The 23,378-nt window shown below is 40.6% G+C and overlaps 1 protein-coding gene across 4 annotated transcripts in view; it reads left to right on the top strand.

Annotated features, from left to right (window-relative positions):
- The window catches only part of MSRA (methionine sulfoxide reductase A), a 250,644-nt gene that overhangs the window by 134,875 nt on the left and 92,391 nt on the right, over positions 1-23,378 (top strand). For all 4 annotated transcript variants that reach the window (XM_064651239.1, XM_064651238.1, XM_064651240.1 and 1 more), the window contains one exon: positions 10,019-10,123. In XM_064651239.1, coding sequence (XP_064507309.1) covers positions 10,019-10,123 — 105 coding nt within the window. The remainder of the gene's footprint in view (positions 1-10,018; positions 10,124-23,378) is intronic.

Here is a 23,378-nt window from a genome sequence, read left to right as displayed (position 1 = left end):
AAAAGAATGAAACTACAATTTTTGAATTCTAAAGAAAAATATTAGAAATCAGAATATCTTACTCTCATTTCTTCTTTTTTAAATTCCAGATTATTTAATGTTTTCCAACTCTGTAGCTTGCTATTAATAGATGTCCCTAGGTATTATATTTACCTCCATTTATCCCTTTTCAAAGCTGTTCTCAATGTGTGAGATATTCTTCACATTCCTATTATTCTTTGCTTTCCATTATGCCCATTTATTTAAGGAGATGCTCTGTGTTGCATAACAGTTGTACAGAGGTTTGCAGCTAAAAGCTGTAAACTTTTAAGCAAAAAATCAATCCTATTTTCTGCCAAATTGACATTAAAATAATTCCCTTTATAGATTGAAGCTGGATTACTGAGTCCAGGCATTTTATTTCTGTATATATTGTTTTCTTGTCCCTCTAAGCCTTTTCTGGCTGCAGCAGACCCCAAATACTGTTTTAGTTTGGGACATTTCAGCCATTTTTGTCAATAAATCATCTCTTAAGACTATTTTCTGGAGATTTGGGTCTCTACTTAGGCTGTTTGAAGTTCTTCTGGAATATCCCTCCCTTTCCAACCAAAGGGAATCCTTTGTCTTCTCCAGAACAAGTCACAGTTGAAGCAAACAAGTAAAGCTCAATACTCAGGATATTGAGGCAGGGTTAGATGGGATATTGGGAAGGAATTCTTGGCTGTGAGGGTGGTGAGGGACTGGAATAGAATTCCCAGAGAAGCTGTGGCTGCCCCTGGATCCTTGGAAGTGTCCAAGACCAGGTTGGACGGGGCTTGGAGCAACCTGGGCTAGTGGAAGGTGTCCCTGCCCTTGGCAGGGGTTTGAACTGGATGAGCTTTGAGGAACCTTCCAACCCAAACCATTCTGGGATCCTGTGATTCCGTGGAACTGGATGGTGCTCCTGGCTGGGATGGCTCCAGGCTCAGGTTCTCAGCAGGCAATCCCTGTGGGATGTGGCTCCAGGGAATTCAAGCTAAACACCAAGCTCCAGGGAGACCTTGGAGCCCCTTCCAGTGCCTAAAGGGGCTCCAGGAGAGCTGGAGAGGGACTTTGGACAATGGCCTGGAGGGACAGGACAAGGGGGAATGGCTTCCCACTGCCAGAGGACAGGGAGAGATGGGATATTAGGAAGGAATTGTTCCCTGTGAGGGTGTTGAGGCCCTGGCACAGGTTGCCCAGAGAAGCTGTGGCTGCCCCTGGATCCCTGGAAGTGCCCAAGGCCAGGTTGGATGGGGCTTGGAGCAACCTGGGATAGTGGAAGGTGTTGGGTTGCAACTGGATGAACTTTAGGATCCTTTCCATCCCAAACCACTCAATGATTCCATGATTCCACACATCACATCAGAACTGAAATTTTTATTATCTAAACATGACGTTGTTTCCCTCAGTTCCACACAAAATATTTATTTTAGGTAAGGGTTTGCATTTGTGTTATAAAAGATCCCAAATGGTGTCAGCCCAGGGTTTGTATTTAGAGAAATTCTGTTGCATATATGGAAATTAATTATGAAAAACACAGTGTAATCATGGGTTATGGTCTGAAAAATGGGAATAATGGGATCCAAATTTAGGATGTCATTTGAAGTCTTTAGGACAAAGGCTTGGTGCTACTGTGACATGGTATTAATTTTTTAGCCTCAGAGTTTTTCCTGCCCATGGATAACAAGATATATTTCCTAGGCAGATCTTTATTTACTATGTTTATCTCTTGTGATAAAAGATGTCAGCATCATTAATTTAATTTTTCAAAGGAGCTTTGCAATGAAACAATTTGAGCTGTGAAATTCCCAACTGTGTGAGAGCAGAAATCCATGAAACCAGGAGCAGACCAAAGTCCTGACCCAAATCTTGTGTTTTTCCCTTGTATTATTCTATATTCACCTGTTCTAGTGGTCAGATCCACATGGGATAGATGGAAAAGCCTGGAATTGCATTTCCTTGGTGCCAAGTATAATTGGTTTGTCAGGAAACAGAATTTATTGTGATATAAAATCTCTATCTGATGTGTAAGTTTAGGGTTAAAGTTGGGATTTTTAAATGAGAACTTTTAAAATGTGGAGTATATCTGTTCCCAACACTGTAGCTGAAAGATATTAACTCACCTCTAGGAAGAAGATATAAAATTTATAGTTAAAGTCTTCCTCATCAACCATGATGAAAAGGAGATAATAAAAGAGTCCCAACTCTTTGTACAGATAAGAGTGTTTGGGATAGAAAAGCTTCATTAAAGCCAAGTGAACAAAGGAAAAAAGGGGCAATGCACTCAGATATTCCTGGCATTTAAGGCTGGAAAGGGCTCCCTGCATTATTTAATTGGACATTTTTTATATCACAGGTCATTATGTTTCATCCAGTCACTGTTTTATCAAGGCCTATCACTTTTTCCTTGAAGTTTAGCAGATATTTGATGGAAGTGTCTCTCCCAGATGAAAATCTGCTTTGAAAACATCAGGAAACGAGGAAGTGGTTTATAGGATGCAGGTTTAGAGGAGCACTGAATGATCCAGTGGTGCAGCTGAGCAATAACCACCTTCCATATCCAAAATATGTTTTCCTTTTGAATTTCCATGGTTTCCAACCCTACCATTTGCTCTTGATCTGCCTTTTCATTGCTTCCTCCGAGACCCTTTTTCACTTAGTCATCCTCTTCCTGAGGACCTGCTTGAGTCAAAAACCTTGAGGGTTTCTTTTGGGAAGGATAAATACTTAATATATCAACATATAATATATCAATATATCACAAATCAATAAACCATATATCAATTTATCATATATCAATAGATAAGCACTTTGTGGCTGGCACTGAAACTGTTTTTGAGGATCTACTTTAGTGCCAAGGTTGATCTCGCCAGTGCTGTTCCTACACCCTCTTTTTTACTTAGACATCCCAATTCAGTCCCTACTCCCTTTTATTGCAATATTGCAATGAAATTCCGTGTTTATTTGCCTGTCTGCTGCTACTCCCCTCAAAGATTGTTCCCATTCCAGGTATCACTTTTTCCTTTAAGTAGAGATTTACCTGTGGCTGGTTTTAATCCATTTTAGATTGAATGGCCCCAGCACAGCCAGGAATGGCTTTATAAGCCCATCCCATCAGCCTCATCTGATTTTATCCTCAGATTTTATAAGCTGAGACTTTATATTTCTTTAAAATTACTGATGAAGGACTTGAACAACACCAGGCTTTGGCCCAGTCCCTGCAGAGGACAGATAAAAATGTTGCCATTTGAGCCTTGTTCCCTTTGGACAAGTTTTATTAGAACTGTCCTTTAGACGACTCTTAATCTGTTTAACACTGTCAATATTGGATAGTGTTAATTTTTTAATCAGTCAGGAAGTAATAAGTCCAATGCATTAATAAAGTCTGTTACATCCCTGCTATTACATCCCACATTTATTACATCCAGACTTGTAATTTCATGGGAGAGTGAAATCGAGTTTGGCCGACAAGACCTAAATTCCACACGACCACGGGGGCTGATGTTAATTATAAGCCCATCTCCAATATTTTTAATTCACTTGAATGAAATTAAATCAAAATATACTTTCTAGGAGCACACTTGACTCATTTCATCTCGGAACAGCAGTGGACCAAACCAGAGTGAGTCAAAAATAATCCCATTTAAAGTCGTTGCAATGTGGACATTCAGCCTATAGAAAACATGATCCAAGCACAATGAACAAAGTATTAAAGTTGTGCCATCCCTTTTTTCCTGTAGGCTTATATAATTTATTTTGATTTTACTTCCTATATTTTATTTTATATAATTTACTATTTAATTATAATTTATTTTTCCCCTTTCAGTAGCTCTTCAGTGTACAGCCATTTAAAAAATAAGACTAGAAGAAGTATAGTAGTGGTCTTGCTTCCAGATATTCTGTTCAGCAAAACCAGTTGATATTTTTTTTATCAAAACCTATTTGCTGCTAAAGAACACACGGGATTTTATGAAACAAACTAAGAATTTTTACAGCCCTACCATCTAAATTTTCAATACTTTGAAATAAAAAACAAGTTCATTTAATGCTTCTGTTTTGCAGATTTTTAGGGAAAAAATGAATGTTCTTTGTGCAAACTGCCAATCTTCTTTAGTTTAATTTAATTCAACTAGTTTTACTCAAAAAATGAGCATTTCTGTGAAAAAAAAAATTAACAATAACAGCATGTTGTACCCCATTTTTTTACTGTCATCTTTGTTCTCTTACTTTTGTTTCGACAGGGGAAAAAAAAGTGTTTCTAATAGGCACCAGAAATGCAGTTTAAAGCAGTTCATTGTTTTATCAGCAAATTTTCTTTCTAGATTTTCATTTACTGTGTGATTCAGCTGTCCTCTCCTCAACCAAAAAAATAAAATTAAATGACATTTTCTCTTTAGATAGATCCACCACACTGCTGGATGTGCTGCTTTCTGTAGGTTCTGGAAGAGACCTGATTTCCCGTGGTCCAAAAAAGAAGTTTCTAGAATTGATGAACAATTTTATTTGGATTAAGAACTGCAGGATTGGCTGGCCCAGCGTGATAAATTGGCTTCCTGCTGTAGAAGATGGACGTATTTTGATAAAACTGTACAAAAGAGTGGGGATCACACCGTGAGGGTGAAGAATGATATTTTGGAAAGCAGAAATTCACAGTGGTTAATGAACCAAAGACCATCTTCTAGTTCAGTGTTAACAAAGTCACTAAAGTTGTTTAAAATATAAAGAAGAAGGTAAAAGAATAGTAGTCACATGGCAGTGTCAGTGTTTATCTGGTATATTTTAGAGTCTCTTCTAAAAATCACCCCAAAATTACAATGGAAACATGAAAAGTGGTCAGGAAATCATGAGTTGCAGGAGGTGAATGTGTAGGGAGGGGCTGCTCAGGGAACTGGTACATCCTTGTGTCCTTAAAAAGGTAAAAAAGGTTAAACTTTGACTTGATTTTTGGTGGATTTTCTGTCCACTGGGTTCTTTGAATCAACGATTGTTACTGTTTACAGGTATAAAATATGGGTCTGCTCCAGGGAATTCCCTCAACTGTGTTAGGCAGGAAGTAAAATAAAATTATTGTAATGGACCCTTCTTAAAAAAACTATTGATTTGTGATTATTTCCATTCTTTTCATGCTCATTGCTTTGAAGGTAAAAAGGTAAAAGTGAAGTAGATCCCCAAGGTGTGGGTTCTCAGTATTTTAGTGTTGAACCCTATGTTTATTTAACACATAGGAAGGAACTGGGTGTTTTATTAGTGATAACTGTGACATAATAAAAACTACCATGCTGGTTTGGAGAAACAGATGCTCAAAAGACCAACACTTTTTTACAAATATTTTCCTAGGAACCTTTTTTTGTAATGCTTTGCATATTCACTAAGGCCTAGACTTTAGTTGGCACAAATCGGTTCATCTCCAAAATCATTGAGTGCTGAAGATTAGCCACTTATTTCTTTACATTACACATTGACAACCAGGCACAGGTTGCCCAGAGAAGCTGTGGCTGCTCCTGGATCCCTGGAAGTGTCCAAGGCCAGGTTGGATGGGGCTTGGAGCAGCCTGGGATAGTGGAAGGTGTCAGGGGTTGGAATGCTGAGGGAGCCCCTCCAGCTCCCTTGGCTCCTCCTGTTGCTCCAACCCCTTCCCCAGCTCTGTTCCCTTCCCTGGGCACACTCCAGCCCCTCAACCTCCCACTTTTAAAACAATCAAAGCAGAAAACCAAAGACAACAGACATATTTTTATTCCCTGTGTTTATTTATTTAAGATCTTTCTGTACAGACAAAGACTACAAGGAAGTCATCCCCTACCTGTTTTTTTCTGAATATTTGACATGGTCTTTAAGGTCCCTTCCAACCCAAACCCCTTCTGTAATTCTGACATTTACTGGGTTCAGAATACAAGAGAGCCAAGTCCCTTTTTGTTGAAGGTGTGAGGCAGGAGGGAGGAGTTTTGGTGGTGCCTGAACTGTAGAATTGAATTCACCTGAGGCAGGACCAGCTAAGGATGAACCCCCTGTGCCGTCAGTGCCGGGGACTCGGAGCTCACAGGTGAGGAGCTCTTCAGCCCTTTGAAGTTGTTCCACTTTGCTGGAAATAATTAAATGCTCACTGGATACAGGCAGTTAAAAAGAATGAGTTCTTTAATCCCTCAGCTTGGGCACTCACCTGGGACATGATTAAGAAGGTGAGAATCTAAATGCTATTAAGAAGGGAAAGGATGGAAAAGCAGCGCCGAGGTGTCACTCAGATGTCTTTTTCTATTGCTCTTTACAGGGACATTTTTGCCAGGGTTTGAATCCCCGCTGAAGGAGCTCTCTGTCTCTAATCCTCTGAGAGAGGTGATGTTTTCTAAGTGGGAAATGGATACAGGATAAACAGACAATCTGCTCTTGGCACACAGCCCTCGGTGTAATAAAGTCTTCCCATCTGCAGGGAGGTTCTTCGACGGCTGAACCCCTTCTAGGGCTGAAGGAGAACCAGAACTGGAAATACCATAATGACTCCTATAAATAAAGGGTTTTTATTTGCACAATTAACAGCAAATGAAATTATATTTGGTGGTTTGATAAATTATTTAAAGTAATTCAAACACCGAGGGGTTTTGGGGAGAAGGCTTCTGGAAATGTTCATAGTCGGTAAAACTTTGGCTGTGGAATATTAAAAATCAGCTAATTAAAAGCAGGAGGTGAGCTGAGGACACTAACTGACAATATAAATGGATTATTTCGTGAGAAATTCTGAAGGAGGCACTGAGGTGAAGAGCTGAATGTCACTGAGAGAATTCCATCTATCACTGACCATTTTAAATCCTTTCAGCTCTTCAGCTCGAGTTCTTGTTAAAGACATGCAGCTTTTTGGAGTTATTGTTTCTCTTTGCTTACTTCCTCTCCATTTTATGAACTCTTACATAAAAGGTTTAATTAGAAATATCTCAGTGTATTTTTTTTTTTACAGCACAGAGGAGTGGTGAGCTGGGTCGATGCCGTGCCTTTTTGGTTCCGTAGCGTAACAAAAGTATGAAACCCGAATGGAAACAGGATGAATCTGTTCTCACAGTCAAACTGAAAGTCTAAAAAGTGAAATGAGAAGATCAACAGGATACAATTTAAGTTCCTTTTTGCCACTTTGGCTGCAGAGGAGTCATATTCAGCACTAGCCATAGAATCACAGAATCACAGAATCACAGAATGGTTTGGTTGGAAGGGACCTTAAAGATCACCCAGTTTCATCCCCTACCATGGCCAGGGACACCTTCCACTAGACCAGGCTGGGAGTGGTTGTTTCCACTTGCTCCTTGGGGTAACCTCGTAGTAACTTCTGACTCCTTCCTGTGGGTTGTGTTGCACCTGTGGGAATTGGCTCTTTTCCCTTTCCTGTCCCCTCATACCATTTTCTCCCTGTCCTTCTTCTAGGAAATGTTGTGGTAAATCTGTCCCACCTGGAGCCTTTTCCATTCTTTTTCCTCATATGTGTACCCAGCTGATTGGTTTTGTTCCCACTAAAATTGCTGGGAAGTAGAAGTGCTTCCCACCAATGACCAAGATTGTTCTTACTACAAATAACCACAGCTAATTCTGAAAGAAAATCCACCAGACTGTGGGAAGGCTTTGAGGAAAATTATAGGGGAACCAGGTAGGACCAGCAGTATTATTTCCTTTCTGTTCCTCTGAGGATGAATATTGATTTGAAATAAGTTCTAACAGTCTGTTACAGCACATCTGAGGATTTTTTTCTCGAGGTCAGGTTGTAGTTCTCAGAGTGACACCATTATTTCCTTATTCTGAGGGAAAAAAAATGCTGATTCTTTGAACTTCTGGATTAGTCAGAGCAGACAGTGTTGACAAGGTGTAATTGCTGCTTCAGTCGAGAGGGAAGGTAATGCCTCTGTTGTTTCAAAGTTCTTTAGGCAATTCTCCTGTGATCTAAAGCTGTTCATCTTTGAAAAGCAATCTGCTCCTGAGTGAGAGGAATCTTTCATAGGCTTCACGTTGGCTTACAAAAAATAAAAATAAAACCAGAAATAAAAATAGAAATAAAAATATCGAAGTTAGAAGTCACTCCTTAATCTTTTTTTAGTTGAACAATGTTGGTTTGCAAGATCTGGACACACCACTGGCTGGTCGCTCTCCTTCCTTATTTCCAGCAGCAGCAAAAGTCCCAACCTGGGCTTCAACGATGGCAAAATTCATTATTTTCACTGATGGTCCATATTAAACCAGGAGATCTGGAATAAATTCCATCCCTGACCCAAGGTCAGTTCTTGCCATGATATGAAAGACCATTTCACTTTATTATTAAGCCAATTATCTCTGACTTGTATTTTTATTCTGCTAAATGGCTGATCCTTCCTGCTTCCTACCAGCAGGATTTGACTTCAGATAACGAGCTGCTTCCCTGGACTGCAAAAGGCAGAGTGTGAAAGAGGGAATTGGGTCACCCTGTGCCTGGACAGTGCCTGGAGGACGGGATGACACGGCTTTACATGGAATTTGATGTTCTCTTTTAATCTCAGTGAGCTGATCTTGGTTACACTGTGAAGTACATGAGATAGGAACCAATTTGGTTTGATCAAAATCTAGATTACAGATATCCCAGATGTGTCTTCTTTTAGTCCTCTGCATTCCAGACTAAATTTGATCCCAGTTTTAAATCCTTTTTATGAGCTAGACCAACTCTCTGTGCCTCATTTAGGTTTTCTTCATTTCAGGTGCCCATTAGCTGATAAAATGCTGTCACACTTTTCCCCATCATGTCTCTTTAATATATCCAAAGATCCTTTTTATTTTTCTACTTTTTTTTTTTTATTATTATTTAATTCAAATTTCTCTTGGTACTGAATTGGTGTTTCTACTGAGCCCTCCTCAGATTACTCACAAATTCTGATTTTTGTTGTTTGGTGACAACTCATTCAGGACCCATCACTGGGCCAGAATCACCTGGTTGCTGCCTTGCATGAAATTCAACAATTCTACTGAAGTCAGTTGAGTAAATCTGGAGTTTCTGTTGGTATAAATGAAATAAAAGCCTCCCTGGTGTGATCAAAGAGCTTGTTATATCCCCACCAAAAGGCAGATGTGGTTGTCCAGCTTATTTATTTTAGTATTTACTTATTATGATTTCAGTGAAGAATAAGATTTTTTTGCCCATTCATGTATATATAATGACAACAGATATGCCTAATTTCTTAAATAATGATAATATATATAAAATAAAAAATGCTTGTGTAGCGCTCAGTGCAAGGGACTTTCACCCTGAGAGGTCTAAACTCACCGATATAACTATTAATTAGAATTGAAGTGAATTATGTAGCCTTCATATTTTCTGAGGGTGGATCTTTCAATAACATTATGAGTCATAAAGACATAAGAAATGAAAAAATTCTGTTCACAGTGTAACTGAAAAATAGGCATAATGTTTTTTTATGTGCTGTAACACCTGCTAATCTTCCTTGTCCTTCATCTGCTGTCATAAAGTTTAAAGTTCAGACTCTGACTCTTTTGGCTCTGTTGGCATCAGTGGTTTGGATATTGTGAATTAACTTGAAATTATTTGCGTGACCTTGTGTAAACACACCCTTGAAATTTGCTTTTATAATCAATATTATTTCTGTTATATAGTAATTATGATTATTTTATTATCAATTCCTTTATCCATATCCCCCCAGAAACAAACCCAGTTTCAGAATTTCAAGACAACTTAGACACACACGTTTTTATATTTTAATATTCTATTTAGAATATTTAAAATGTTTTACTAATTTTTGGTTACAAACATATAAAAAGTATTAATTTTTTTCTCCTTTAACTGCTGTAATATCATCTCTCTCTTACCTTATTGCCTCTCTGGATGGTTTATTCATGATGGCCTTGTCCAAACAAGTATAAAATCATGTGTAAAAAACTTAATAAATGGTGGTAAATCAGAATAATTTTAGGAAAATAGAAAAGGGTTGTGCTTTGTATCTCAGGTAAAAAAACCTGAGTGTGCCCTGGTTAATTCTCCCCTGATTTTATTGTGTCTTTGAAGGCAGGACTGGTCACACCGAGGCCGTTCGAGTGGTTTATCAGCCAGAAAACATCAGCTTTGAGCAACTGCTCAAGGTCTTCTGGGAGAATCACGACCCGACACAAGGTAGAGTGATGAGTGAGCCAGTATTTAATTATCTTACTAATTACAGCTGGGATAATTAGTGTTTGAGCTGCATGGAAGAGATGAACCTTGAAATCACACTGGAGCTCAAGAATATGATTGCAGACATTTATTGACAGAGAAAGAGAGGGAGAGAGAGAATGAGAGCACAGAACCTCACAATGCCCCTCCTCCCTTCCAGCTGGCTGGGCTGGGAAAATTCCCACAGAGTGGCTCAGGAGACAATGGAAAATTCTTTTCAACTTTGATTATGACAATTTACGCTGTAATGTCTTTTGTCCCTTAAATTAACGTGTATTTCTTTGCAGATTCAAAACCTCTATTATTTTGTTTTATTTCATTTCATTTTATTTCATTTAATTTAATTTCATTTTATTTCATTTCATTTCTACAAGTCATAAAAGTTTTGGGATTTTCTATTCTTCAATGATACTGAATATGCTTTCTGATTAGAAAAAGGGAGCAAAAAGAGGTGAAAGATGGTGTGTGGAGGCATCAGTGGATCATTCCATCTATTTGCCTGATTCAAACCTTTTAATTTAATTTATCTTTCTTGGAAAGGGCTTTGTGGTGACATTTCCCACATCTGTGCAAACAGAAATGGGAAACTGTGTTGAGAAAACATTTTGCCTGTTTATGTAGTTCCAATAAACATCATCCTTTCTACCATTTCCCAGAAATACTGCACACAGTAACTCATTGCACTGTTTTAACAGCTCTCATAATGATGCCACTTGTTACTACATCTGGGAATAAGAAAAAAATGCAGTTGATACCTTCAAAATGTGATGCCATTCCTAGGAAAGAGTAACTCTAAGAGGGATTCAGGGGTTGTTGTGGGTAGGTGTCTTTCAGTGAGCCCAGAGCACAATGCAGAGATAAAAGTGGCTGTTGAAACTCTTTTTTGTATGAAAAGGGCCTTAATCAGGAGTGTTAAAGCTGTTTTCTCTCTTCAGGGTCAGTAAAATCAGAACATTTTGTGCAGTTCCTGAGTTGCCATCTCAGGGATCATATGGAAATACTGCTGGGCATTTGAAGAGGGACAGAGAAAGGGTACAGAGCCCAGAAAACCAGCCTGGTGCTGGGAATAAACGCGTTCTACTAGTTGAAGAGACACAGCACTATGTCAGGAGAGGTTCAGGTTGGATCTCAGGAAAAGGTCCTTCCCCCAGAGGGTGGTGAGGCACTGAACAGGCTCCCTAGGAAATGGTCACTTCCCAGGGCTGCCAGAGCTCGGGAAGTGTTTGGACAACGCTCTCAGGGACAGGGTGGGATTGCTGAGGTGTCCTGTGCAGGGCCAGGAGTTGGATTGGATGATCCTTGTGGGTCCCTTCCAACTCAGGATATTCTGTGAACACCATGATCAAGGAACCCTTGCAGGAACCTGACAGTGAGTTGACAACCCGACCCCTGATAAACCAGGACAAGCTCCAGTAGCTGGAAGCCGAAGTTTGAAAAGTTCCACCTCGGAATAAAACAGCTTCACATCTCCCAGTGTAATTAAACATGGGAGTCTTTTTCCATCACCATCATTTCGAGTCTCTGAGATGAGACAATTTATCATTTTAAAAGAGGTGTTTGATTCGAGTCAGGAGAAGAAATTCTGTGTCTGTCAAGGGTGGTGGCCCACACTGGTGATTTATGAGCCTCCCTTCCCAACCCCTTCCCTTCTGGCTGGTTCGGGGACATTTGGAGTACTTGCAGCTCTGCATTAAGACAGATCCACCATGGAAGAGGGTTGGAACTGGTCTTTAAGGTCCCTTCCAGACCATTTCTCTGATTCAACATTAACCATCCTCACTTCATGCTCTTGAGCCTTCCTGGTTTGCTCTGAGGGGTCAGGAAGAGGTTTTCTCCCTTGGTTTTTTTGTTTTGATTATTTTTTTCTTTGGATTATCAGAAGCTGACTGTCACCAGAGGGTGACTTCTTTCTTTCAGCCTGGAAAAGGGAAAGGTTTGAGGTGACATAATTGAGGTCTTCCAGTACCTGAAGGGAGCCTACAAGAAACGGGGAGAGAGGCTACTTACAAGGGCCTGGAGTGACAGGAAAAGAGGGATCTGAGGTCTTTTCCAACCTAAGTGATCCTGTGTTTCTGGTCTCTGTTCAAGAACTTTGCAAAGCTCATCCCATCTCTGCCACCTTTCTTGATTTGAGGAGAACTTAAGCCACGAGGTCCCAGTGTCAAATTTCTTAGTTCTGTAAGACAGAGATGGGATGTTTATCTCCCCTTTCAAATTTGAGCAAAACATCTTTCAGGTGGGATTGTTTCTTTGCCTTGGATTTGCATCTCCTCCCTGTTTTTAGCTGCCTGTGGGAAATGTGGTTTTATGTAAAGACAATGAAAGTGAGTTAACTCTCTGACCTGCAGTATTTTTCTCCTTCCCTGAGGTTCAGCTCTGTGCATACAGTGAGTTTTATTTAGGCAGCCTTATGGGAATGCAGGACTTGGTCTGTCAAAGAGAAGTTTTTTACTAAGTGGATAAATTAGAAAGATTTCTTATTCATGAAGTTCAGCACAGTCTTTGGCTGAATCCAGTATCTCATACAACCAGTGAATACTGGACTTCTTGAGTACAGCTCTTACTCCAGAGTATAAGAGCTTTGTCTGTTTTATCTTTTTCCAGAAGCTGGGGTAACACCATTTCATCCCTTCTACCCCCAGCAGAGATAACACACTTGTATGATTGTTCTGATGTCATTAAACATCAAATATGTACATTCTGTTGCAGATAAAGACCTTTCAAATATCAGCCTGGTTGGTACCAAGTTGCTAAAGAGCACAGACTTGGCAGTCCCGTCATTCATTGTTGTAGGAGGGCATTAATATTCAGAAATTCCTGCTTTCCAAGCAGTTGGCCTTTAAGATGAGACTGACATCTCACTGGGATTCGAATTGTCTCTGGGAAGCAGCCTGGCTCTTGTTTCATGAAGCTCTTGAGTGTGAGGATTGTACAGAAGTCAATTGAAAAGCAAGAACCTTTGATCAAGTCAAACAGTCTCTGAGTTGAAAGAGATTCTCCCAGATGAGCATCTCCTAAGCGTGGGGCCCTGATAAAGTCCTCTTGACTATTAATTTAGGCTCTATTTTATAATTCATTAGAATTGGGATCCTGAAAAAGCAACAAACAACCCCGTGACTTCTGCCAAGTGGCATATGGCTGTCATCTCTGCTCAGCCTCTGGTGCTGGGAGCAGCATTCCTTCCCTCTCAGGAATGATCTTATCTACCAGAGGATTGCTCTATATAGCTCTGTAAGTGCTCTGAGATCGTTGTTTCTTTGTCATTCACACAGAAAAGGAGAATGGTCATGAGAGGCTGAAAATATAGCAAAAAAAGAAATCTTCCGACTGATCACTTTGTGGATAATTTTGTTTTTCTGAAGTTTCTAGATGTGTAGGGCAGAGTCTGTATTGCCTGTTTTTTGCTCTAATGGGGCCAACCTTCAGAACTTTCCAGGTTTTTTGAAGATATAAGCCTGCCTCTCCTTAAAATTGCACCCTGGCAATGGTTCTGCTGGGACAGTTTGTGTTGTGCCTCAGACTGCGTTTCAGGATTGCTGTAAACTAATCTTTGACTTCACTGTCAGGGAAAAGGGCAATTTGCTCCTCTTTCCCAGAGCTTTCCACAGGATTCAACCTCTGTGCTGACACTGGCAATGCCAAAGTCCTCTGCTCAAGCTGAAAATCAGCCCTGCATGAATGGAAGTGAAATGGGATTTTCAGCCAGGATTTAAATCACCAGGAGCGTGACTGTAAATGGGACCACCCTTCTGGCATCAGCCCTGTCCTGCAGTGCATGAGCCAGTTCCAAACCCCACTGTGCTTATGTTCAGGGAGGAACATGTCATATTTGATCTGACCAGAAAGTTTGGCCACTCTTTGTGAGGTATCAAAAGCCATTTCTCCAAACCTTTGGAAAAATCAAACTGATACCAGAGGAGTGTGTTTGCTGTGGTGCCAAGGTGACTCCTGTAAAGCATCTCAGTGTTCATGGTTCTCCTGACCCTGGGTGAAGTTCTTTGTGTGTCAAAAATTTCAACCCACTCCAAGAAGACTTTAAAGAAAGACTCATTGGCTGTTCAGAGGTCAAGCATGCAAAAAACCTTATTTATCTGTAGAGCAACCTGAGTTAGTGGAATGTGTCTCTGCCCATGGCAGGGGGTGGAAAGAGATCTTTCAGGTCCCTTCCAACTCAAACCATTCTGGGATTCTATGAAAACCCATTTGGGAGAAATGAAAAATCCTTTGCCTCCCTTAGCTCTTTTCTTGCCTGAGTACAACCCAAAACAGGTGCTTGTTTAGGTAGTTCTGCTCCCCACATTCATCAAGAGCACCCATTCCTTCCCAACCCGTATCTTAGGTACGACTACAGTCCCCTGTTGGACACAAATCCCACCCTTTTTTCACTCCTTCTGGCTTCCTGTTTGGATTTTTTGAATTAGTGGCAGGAGCTGAGAGTAGTTTTGGCCGCCCTTTGACAAAATGGGGTGAAGGGCAAAGCCACCCATGGCCACCCAGGAAACTTCCCTGTGACCTCACAGGTTCTTTGTGAATGTACAAGACCCAAAGTCACTGTGAGTAATCCCATTCCCCCCTCCTGTCCTGGAGAAGTCCTTATCTTGCCTGTGTTTGTGCAGGAAATGTAAGCAGCACTGATATTTTTCCAGCAGTTGAGGACCATCTGTCCTACAACAAACTCATCACCTGCCAGATCCGTTCAGAACATCTCTGAGCCCATATGTCTTGTGTATACATGAGAAAGAAAAGATGTACAAGCCTTTTCTCCTCCCTTTGACCTTCCAAACACGCTGGCATTTAGCCTTAGTGCTGAGACAGGAATTCTCCAGATTAATATCTGCTTTTCGTTGTGCTGACCCACTTTAGTTGCAGAGGGTGTATTTATTTCTCACCAGTTTTTGAAGGATTGTACTTTTTTTAGGCATTGCATAAGGAATCTATCATCTGCAAATAATTAAAATTAGACACTAGAAATGACATTGTATTGCTAATGAGCAGATGTGTCTACTTATACCAGTGGAAGAACAGCTGTACACATAAAAAACGCTACAGCGACCCTAAAGCAGCATTATGAATTCTGCTACAGGCCTGGAACTTCCTTTAGAGATTAAAGGGGGAAAAAAGAGAACCTCTCCCTGTAAAATATAACCATTTTTTATCTTTTTCCTTTACATTTCTCTCACTTGCTTCCCTTAATAATTCGAATTAAATTTGCAAGTCTCAGATTAAAGCACCTTTGTCGTGGATTTCGAGGGTTATTAAGAGTCTTGATGGTTTCAGCATTATTAAAGGTATAACAAAAACACAGCAGAAATACAAAATCTATTGTCACCAGGCATATTAAATATATTCAAAACAGAATTACCAACCCCTCAGGGAGCCATTCTTGGTCCAATACTCTTCAATATTTTCATTAATGACTTGGAGGATACAGTGGAGAGGATGCTAATTAAATCAGTGGCAAAGACATTGCTGGGAGGCTCCTGAAGGAAGCGACTAAAACACAGCTCTGTGTTGATAAATGAACAAAAGCCATGGAAGTCGATGTGCTGAGGCACAATAAAGATAAATGTGTCTTGGTTCCTGCAGGTTTGAACGTTCAACTGTGCACTGAGTTGTTTGGCAGGAGACAGTGACTTCTGAGACAGTGTCTTCTCTTGACTTCAGGTTCTTCTAATTCCTGCTCTTTCCAATGAGATGCCAGTGGTGGGACAGTTAACTGATGTCAACCCATCCCACCAGCATCCACTTTAGTCCCTTGCCTGTAATCACCTCCAAAATACCTGTAGTAAAGTCAGTAGTAAAGTCTTTGCCCATGATGTTTACCCAGTGCTGCACTTTGAGGATGCAGCTTCAGTTCTTTCATGAAGCAAAATGTCTCGTGTTCTGTTGTTCCCATTCTTTGTGTTCCTCTAGAGCTAAACAAGCATTAAAAATAAATCAGTGTTATTAGACTGCTTTGGGTCCCCAGGAGTTTTAGCTGTAGTGACCTAATTTGCATGTTGGACTCTTCTTATCCATGTAAATTGGAATAGACTTTTACTGGCCTATATTTCCAGTTTGGGAGATGTTGTTTTCTCTGCATCTTTTCTAATGAAGGGAATTATTAGGGTGGTTGCTGACAAGGCTGAATTCTTTGCACTGTGAGGTGCTGAATCAATTCTGGCTCAAGGGCAAAATTCCTTCTGGGCTCTGAGTTCTTCTTACCTTTAAACTACTTTTAGGCTGTTTGTTTCATATCTGACAAGGATGTGTCAACTAGTTCCCCAGAACTACTAAAAATTAACTTTATCTTTCAGTATTGTGAAGGTCAGTAATCAAATAGTTCCTTGAGGGTGAGAAAATGTTTCCTTGAAGATGAAATGGGGCTTGGAGCAACCTGGGATAGTGGAAGGTGTCCCTGCCCATGGCAGGGGGTTGGAACAAGATGGTCTTTAAAGGTCCTTTCAACCTAAAGCATTCCATGATTCCATGAAGCTGATGTGGTGGGAATAACAGCCTCTAGATTTTCATGTGTGTTTATAGAATTAGAAAAGAGCAACCTCAGAATGTGTTTTCCTGCAGAATTTTTGGATGGACTCTTCCTAATCTTTAGGCAAGGAAAGCAACAAAGTCGAAATAAAGTGATACCAAACATTCTTTTCTTCTTCAAATAACTCACCAGTGAATTTACTGTACTTGGGTCTAGAAATCTGAGGCACTGAAGCGTGGCTTCATTAATCATAGTTTATGGTGATTATTAGTAGGCTTTTAATCTTTGTTTTCGTGTATAATTAGGTACAAGAGGTCAAAGCTGACTCTCTTCTGAACAACAATATTTTCAGTGAATGACTGTTTTTCCCCGCCTGCAATTTTCTCCTGCATATTTATAAGAGCTCAGTTGTCTGTGTTGGGAGAGAGCAGTGTCCCCTGAGCTTATCTGCTGATAAAGGCGAATGACAACACTGTTATTTTTGTTATCACTAATTATTTTTATTGCTATTGCAACAGCACCTGGTGGATCGTAGTAGGTTTAGATTCACGGTGCTAACACGTGTCTGAACTGAGGCAAGACACCAGTGAACAACTGATAAATGAAGAGAAAAGAGAAGGCACATAAAGAAAACAACACAAATGTGTGTGATTCCATAGCCAAGCCCTGTGCAGCACCAGACCTGAATTGTTGTGTTTCTTAATTATATTTTTTCGCGTGATCAGTTGTTTTCCAGCATCACAGCACAGCTAATCCATGGAGAAAATAAAACGGGCAAAGAGGCCCAAATCAGATGCTGAAACAGAAATGTCTTTTTCCATGTCAGGTCCTCTTGTGCATTATACCTGTTTCCATCTGTGCCATAGAAAATATGGAGCATCTTTATGCCCTGTGTTGTGTCCTTCAGTCTCCTCCAAACATCTCTGCTCTGTGCACTTACTTGGGTTTGAAGAATGTTAAGATCTTCAGTCAGGTTGGTCTGACCAGTGTAGACTTGTCAGGTGGGATAAGCTGAGCTAAATCCACCTGAATTTAGATGTTTCCATAGGCATGGAGAGTCTCAGCACCCATGGATGTTGGTAGAGATTCAGTCAACACACCTGACTCTCCCCAAAGGAGGCATCTATGTTTGGGCAGCTTTTGGTTGCCCACTCCTGGAAGCTGTTCCTGCTGCACCAATAAATATTGATAAAAATCTCACTCCCTTCCCATGTACAGAGAATAGTCTGAGTTGGAAGGGGTCTTAAGGATCGTCTCATTCCAACCTTGACACCTTCCACCATCCCAGGTTGCTCCAAGCCCTGTCCAACCTGGCCTTGGACACTTCCAGGGATCCAGGGGCAGCCACAGCTTCTCTGGGCAACCTGTGCCAGGGCCTCCCCACCCTCACAGCCAACAATTCCTTCCCAACATCCCATCTCTCCCTGCCCTCTGGTAGTGGGAAGCCATTCCCTGTGTCCTGTCTCTCCATCCCTTGTCCCCAGTCCCTCTCCAGCTCTCCTGGAGCCCCTTTAGGCACCGATAGGAGCTCTCAGGTCTCCCTGGATTCTTCTCTTCTCCAGGTGAACTCCCCCAGCTCTCCCAGCCTGGGTCCAGAGCAGAGGGGCTCCAGCCCTTGGAGCATCTCTGTGGCCTCCTCTGGACTTGCTCCAGCAGGTCAAGGTTCATCCATCGCGGAGACAGATTTTTGAGAGAAGGCATGTTTCAAAAAAGCCTAATGTCTCTTTATGACAGAAAAAGTCTAAAAACTTATCTAAAACTAGTAATTTAACTTTTGATTAAAGTTAAAGCATGTTTGGTTGAAGTTAAAAGTCCCCTACAATAAGTTTAGTGCCATTAAGGATCATTTATGATTATAATTCACTGTTCTATTCATCTGTTCTAGGCACTACTGGTAAATATGTATTTTTAATTAATAATTAGAAGTGGATTCAAATTCCTGTCTACCAGTGTCAGTTAAAACTTGAGCTTTTTGATATTCATCAAAACCAACCTGTGGGGTTTTTTTCTGGGCTCAGGTAGATCATGAACCTCCTTCAAAGGTCAAAGAGTGTTCAAAGAGCATTTAAGGAATGTTATATCTGAATGAACTAATAAATAATGAAGCATACAGGGAACTCTCAAATCAAGGCTTCCTTAAGCCTTTCTAGTTTTGCAATGTGAAGTTTTGTGATGTTTTGTATATGAACTGTTAGAAGAACAATATTGCATATGGAACGTGAATCACAGAATGGGTTGGGTTGGAAAGGACCTTAAAGATCATCTCAAATACCATCTTCTTTTTTCAAAAGAAGACCAGAAATACAGTTTCCTCCTTGACACTGAAAACTGTGTTTATTGAAAACTTTCTGAACCTTTGGCTCTGTTGACAGTGTAAAAGTTTCCTTTAATATGTCCAAGCTCATTAATGTATTTTTAACCTTCTGAAGAAACTCTTTTATATTTCATTTATCCTTCCTGCACCACAGCACCTTGAAAATCATCAAGAACTCTCAATCCACAGCCCTGTAACTAACTTCTTTCCTATTAACATTTTTCTCCTTTAATCATATGCTATAAAGAGTTTTACTTTCCCCTGGCAACTTTTAAGCTGTATAGATGTAATCATTATAGTGAGTGATGACATCAAGCCAGGGTGACATGGTGCAATTGATTTTTACTAAATAATTCTATGATGAGCTGGAAGAAGGAGTTTTATTAGTCTTAACTCAGCAAGGATTGATTGGGGAAAAGAAAGCGGCCAATCAGTGTATCAGGTTTCTGGGGGGATAAGAAAATAAGTGACAGCTGCAGAAAAGTCTATAAATCACAGAAAAAATTATGATAAAAATAAGAGCTGTGAACTGCCCTTTAAAATTTCACTGGATGGCAGAGAAGAGTCTCACAGACCTCAGTCATTTATCTCCATTATGCCTGGGATCCTCTGGGAATAGCAAAGTTGAAGGATGATGCCATTACATTTTTTTTATTATTTTTAAATGGAGAGAAGATAAGGAGTGGTGTCTAAGTATTACTTTCAAGCCATTAGAGGATTGAGTCTTCAAAAGAATTCCTTGATTTAGCCAATAAAATAAAGTGTCTTTTGCTTTAGCTTTCTATAGGTAATATATAAAAGATTCACCATTTTGAACCAGATTTGCTTGTTGGCAATTTCTTAAGAAAAAGGTACTGGGAAATATGTTTTTTTATTAATCACAGAATTACAGAATGGTTTGGGTTGGAAGGGACCTTAAAGATCACCTTGTTCCACCCCCCTGACCTGGGCAGGGACACCTTCCTCTATCCCAGGTTGCTCCAAGCCCCGTCCAACCTGGCCTTGAACACTTCCATGGATAGGGAATCCATATTCCAGTCCATATTCTGGTCCTTCAAACCAAAAGAGAGATGGTATTTACTGCTCTGATGCCAGAGAATATGGGGGAGACCAAAATTAAATCACCCCTACCCAGGTGCATCAGAAGATACCAAAGTGTTTGTAAGAGAGAGCTTTTTAGAGCCATTTCTTTGCCTGTTTTCTACATTTGGGCAAATAACAGCTTTCCAATGGAAATGTGTTCATATTCCATAGCCATCTCAACCTGGGAATCATTCCTTTTGCAGGATCTAGGAGAGCCTCACAGCTCCCTTTTCTTTCTACCATCCTCTGGCCACAAATTTCTGTTTCATATAAAACAAGTGCTGAGCTCTTGAGGGCATTTAGTGATTAATTGGTGTTCTGGTCTCTGCTGGCACAGTGAGGACATTTTATGTTCTCCAGAGTGGTCCAGGCTGAGTTGCTTTGGTCAGCCAAAATAAAAGACCTGGATATAATCCCTGCCCAACATCTAAACACACTTAGAGCTCCAGGTGCCCTCATGCTTCCTCATCCTCCAGAAACAAGAGCTTACAGCAACTGGCCAGTGCTCACACAGGATTTGGGCTAATACACTTTGGCACCACATCCCAAAAACACATATTTTTGTCTCCTGCCAGAGAAGTGGAAATTCTCTACTTTTTTATCAGCTCTGAAATCAGTCTCTCTGTCTAAACATCTCTTTGATGACAGATTTTGTGGCTGTTCCCAGCATAAAAGCTGATTTTCACTGTCTCAGGCACCAGCAGCAAGTGCCAGTCCTACAAGTCCAGGGTATGTTTGTTCCTGTCCGTGTTGGATGTGTTCCTGATCACCTGGTCAGGGAGACAGGTATTTTCCCAGGGCAGGGGTGGAGTTTCCATCCCTGGAGGGATTTCAAAGCCATGTGGATGTGGCATTTGGGGACATGGGTTAGTGGTGGCCTTGGCACTGATGGGAAATGGTTGGACTCGATGATCTTAGAGGTCCAACCTAAATCATTCCGTGATTCCTCAGCGTTAATATATTTTCTTAACAACTTTAGGAACTTATGTATGATCTCAGCCTCAAATGAAAAGGAGGATCAGACCCTACTGACAGATTTGCCTATTTATTATGTCCTTCAGAAAGAGATTTATCCTCTGGAACTACCCTAAAAACTATCCCTAAATTGGCAGGTTGAATGACTTTGAGGCTTCTTGCAGCACAGTTGAAGGAAACCAGCATTTTCCTAGAAGATCCAGCTGATGTTCTGTAGGAATTATTCCTTCTGCCAGTTAAGAACTTAAGCACAAATACCTTGTGGAATTTTTAGAGAGCCAAGCACAGGTCACTTTTTATTCAGTAAATGTGGTTTTTTTAAAAGACAAGATTGTTAAGTTTGTTAAGCTCAATCATCCTACCACAGTTGTTTAGTAAATTGAATTTCTTGCCTTGTTTGCTACTCATTGAGTTAGTGAATCCCAGCAAATAGGACTTGCCAGAGGGTTTTAAAAAGTCAGTGATGTACCCTTGAGATGTCAGTTTGTCTGTGTGAGGGACATTACAAATAACAACAGCAACAGTGGCACTTGGTTATGTCTATTACAAGGAATTTATTTTGTCATCCCAAAGTCTTTGTGGCTTAGATAATATATTAGTTATGTATTGGGGGAGATTTAGTTACAAATTAATTTAAGTAACAAGTGAAAATAAATGACATTTTAGCTTAGATGTTTGATCACATTAAAGCTGCACTTTGAGATAATACATAAAATGTCTGTTCAGTCTTCTTCATTCCATGGGGGTGGTTTAACAGTCCAAACCAGCATTTGGTTCTGGGAGGGGCTGTTATTGCACAGCCTGAATCCTCCTTAGCTTTCTACTTTCATCACTGACATGGTTCAGCTCTGGGAGTTTTTGTATCCTGGGCTCATCCCACAGTGTGGGCAGCAGGGGAGGGGGGGATTCTGCCCCTCTGCCCCCTCAGGTGAGACCCCACCTGCAGAGCTGCCTCCAGCCCTGGGGAACAACAGCACAAGGACGTGGAGCTGCTGGAGCGAGTCCAGAGGAGGCCCCGGAGATGCTCCAAGAGCTGGAGCCCCTCTGCTCTGGAGCCAGGCTGGGAGAGCTGGGGGGGTTCAGCTTGAGAGGAGAAGGATCCAGGGAGCCCTTGCAGCCCCTTCCAGAGCCTAAAGGGGCTCCAGGAGAGCTGGAGAGGGATCTGGAACAAGGGATGGAGAGATAGGACACAGGGAATGGCTTCCCACTGCCAGAGGACAGGGAGAGATGGGAGATTGGGAAGAAATTGTTGTCTGTGAGGGTGATGAGACCCTGACACAGGTTGCCCAGAGAAGCTGTGGCTGCCCCATCCCTCTTCAAGGCCAGGTTGGATGGAGCTTGGAACAACCTGGGATAGTGGAAGGTGTCCCTGTCCATGGCAGGGGTTGGAATGAGATGATCTTTAAGGTTCCTTTCAACCCAAACTGTTTTATGATTCTCTGATTCTATGAAAATTTCTATCCTTGGTCTAAAGCCCTCAGGAATGGAATGTGGCTTGAGGTGCATTGCTCAAAGGAGAAACACTCTTTACTGCTTGAATATTGCCTTATTTCCCATCTGCATTATTTTACACTTTGGCTTTCAATTACCCAACCTCATTAAGCAACTTTGACAAGACTAAAGATCTTTATTTCTCTGGGTTTTTTTCCCCCTCTCTAAATGTGTTTTTTAAACCAGAGTCAGTTCTTCTCTTAAATTTCTCTTCAATAAATTAATTTAGCTGACTTGCTTCTCCGTTACTCTGTCCTGGTGGCACATGCATATATTAAATAATCTTATCTTCTCTCCCAGAGCACATGGGCTTGTGCTAAACTCATACTCTTAAACTCATGGTAGAAATTAGCCCACTGTGGAGTGATCCCCCATTCAGAGAGATTTTTGTGATCTGCTCCCTAGTTGATTGTTAAATAGTTTGTTAAGCAATAAATAGATTTGTAAAATGTTAATGCTTAAGCTCAGATATCAATTAGCATTAACATATCCTGGCAAAACTAAGGCTTTCCTGGCCTGGACTCATTTTGTTCCTAACTCTTCAGTAGCACTGGATTTACAAGAGCTCCCTGAAAAGCATTTGCAAAGGAATGAGCAAAACATTCCCTGCCTGGCAGTTGATACTATTAAGTATTGATGAAGAGCACAGTCACTGTTTTTAGGTGTAATGATACAATTTACCAGTGAAAAAGTCACCCAAATAATCAGAAAACTCCGTAACGTGTTTTGGTTTCAGATTCTTTTATGTAACTGTTGGTCATCAGAAGAAATTTTAGCCCTAATACATATTTTAAAGTATTTCTGTATCTCTTTGTTCATAAATATTTCAGCCAGTTTTCATTTGTTTATTGTCCTGTCCTTTAAATCGTTTTTCTGTTGCCTTC

Source organism: Pseudopipra pipra, chromosome 3 (assembly GCF_036250125.1).
Source record: "Pseudopipra pipra isolate bDixPip1 chromosome 3, bDixPip1.hap1, whole genome shotgun sequence".
In the NCBI taxonomy this organism is placed as follows: Eukaryota; Metazoa; Chordata; class Aves; order Passeriformes; family Pipridae; genus Pseudopipra; species Pseudopipra pipra.
This window is presented reverse-complemented; position numbering and strand designations above follow the sequence as displayed.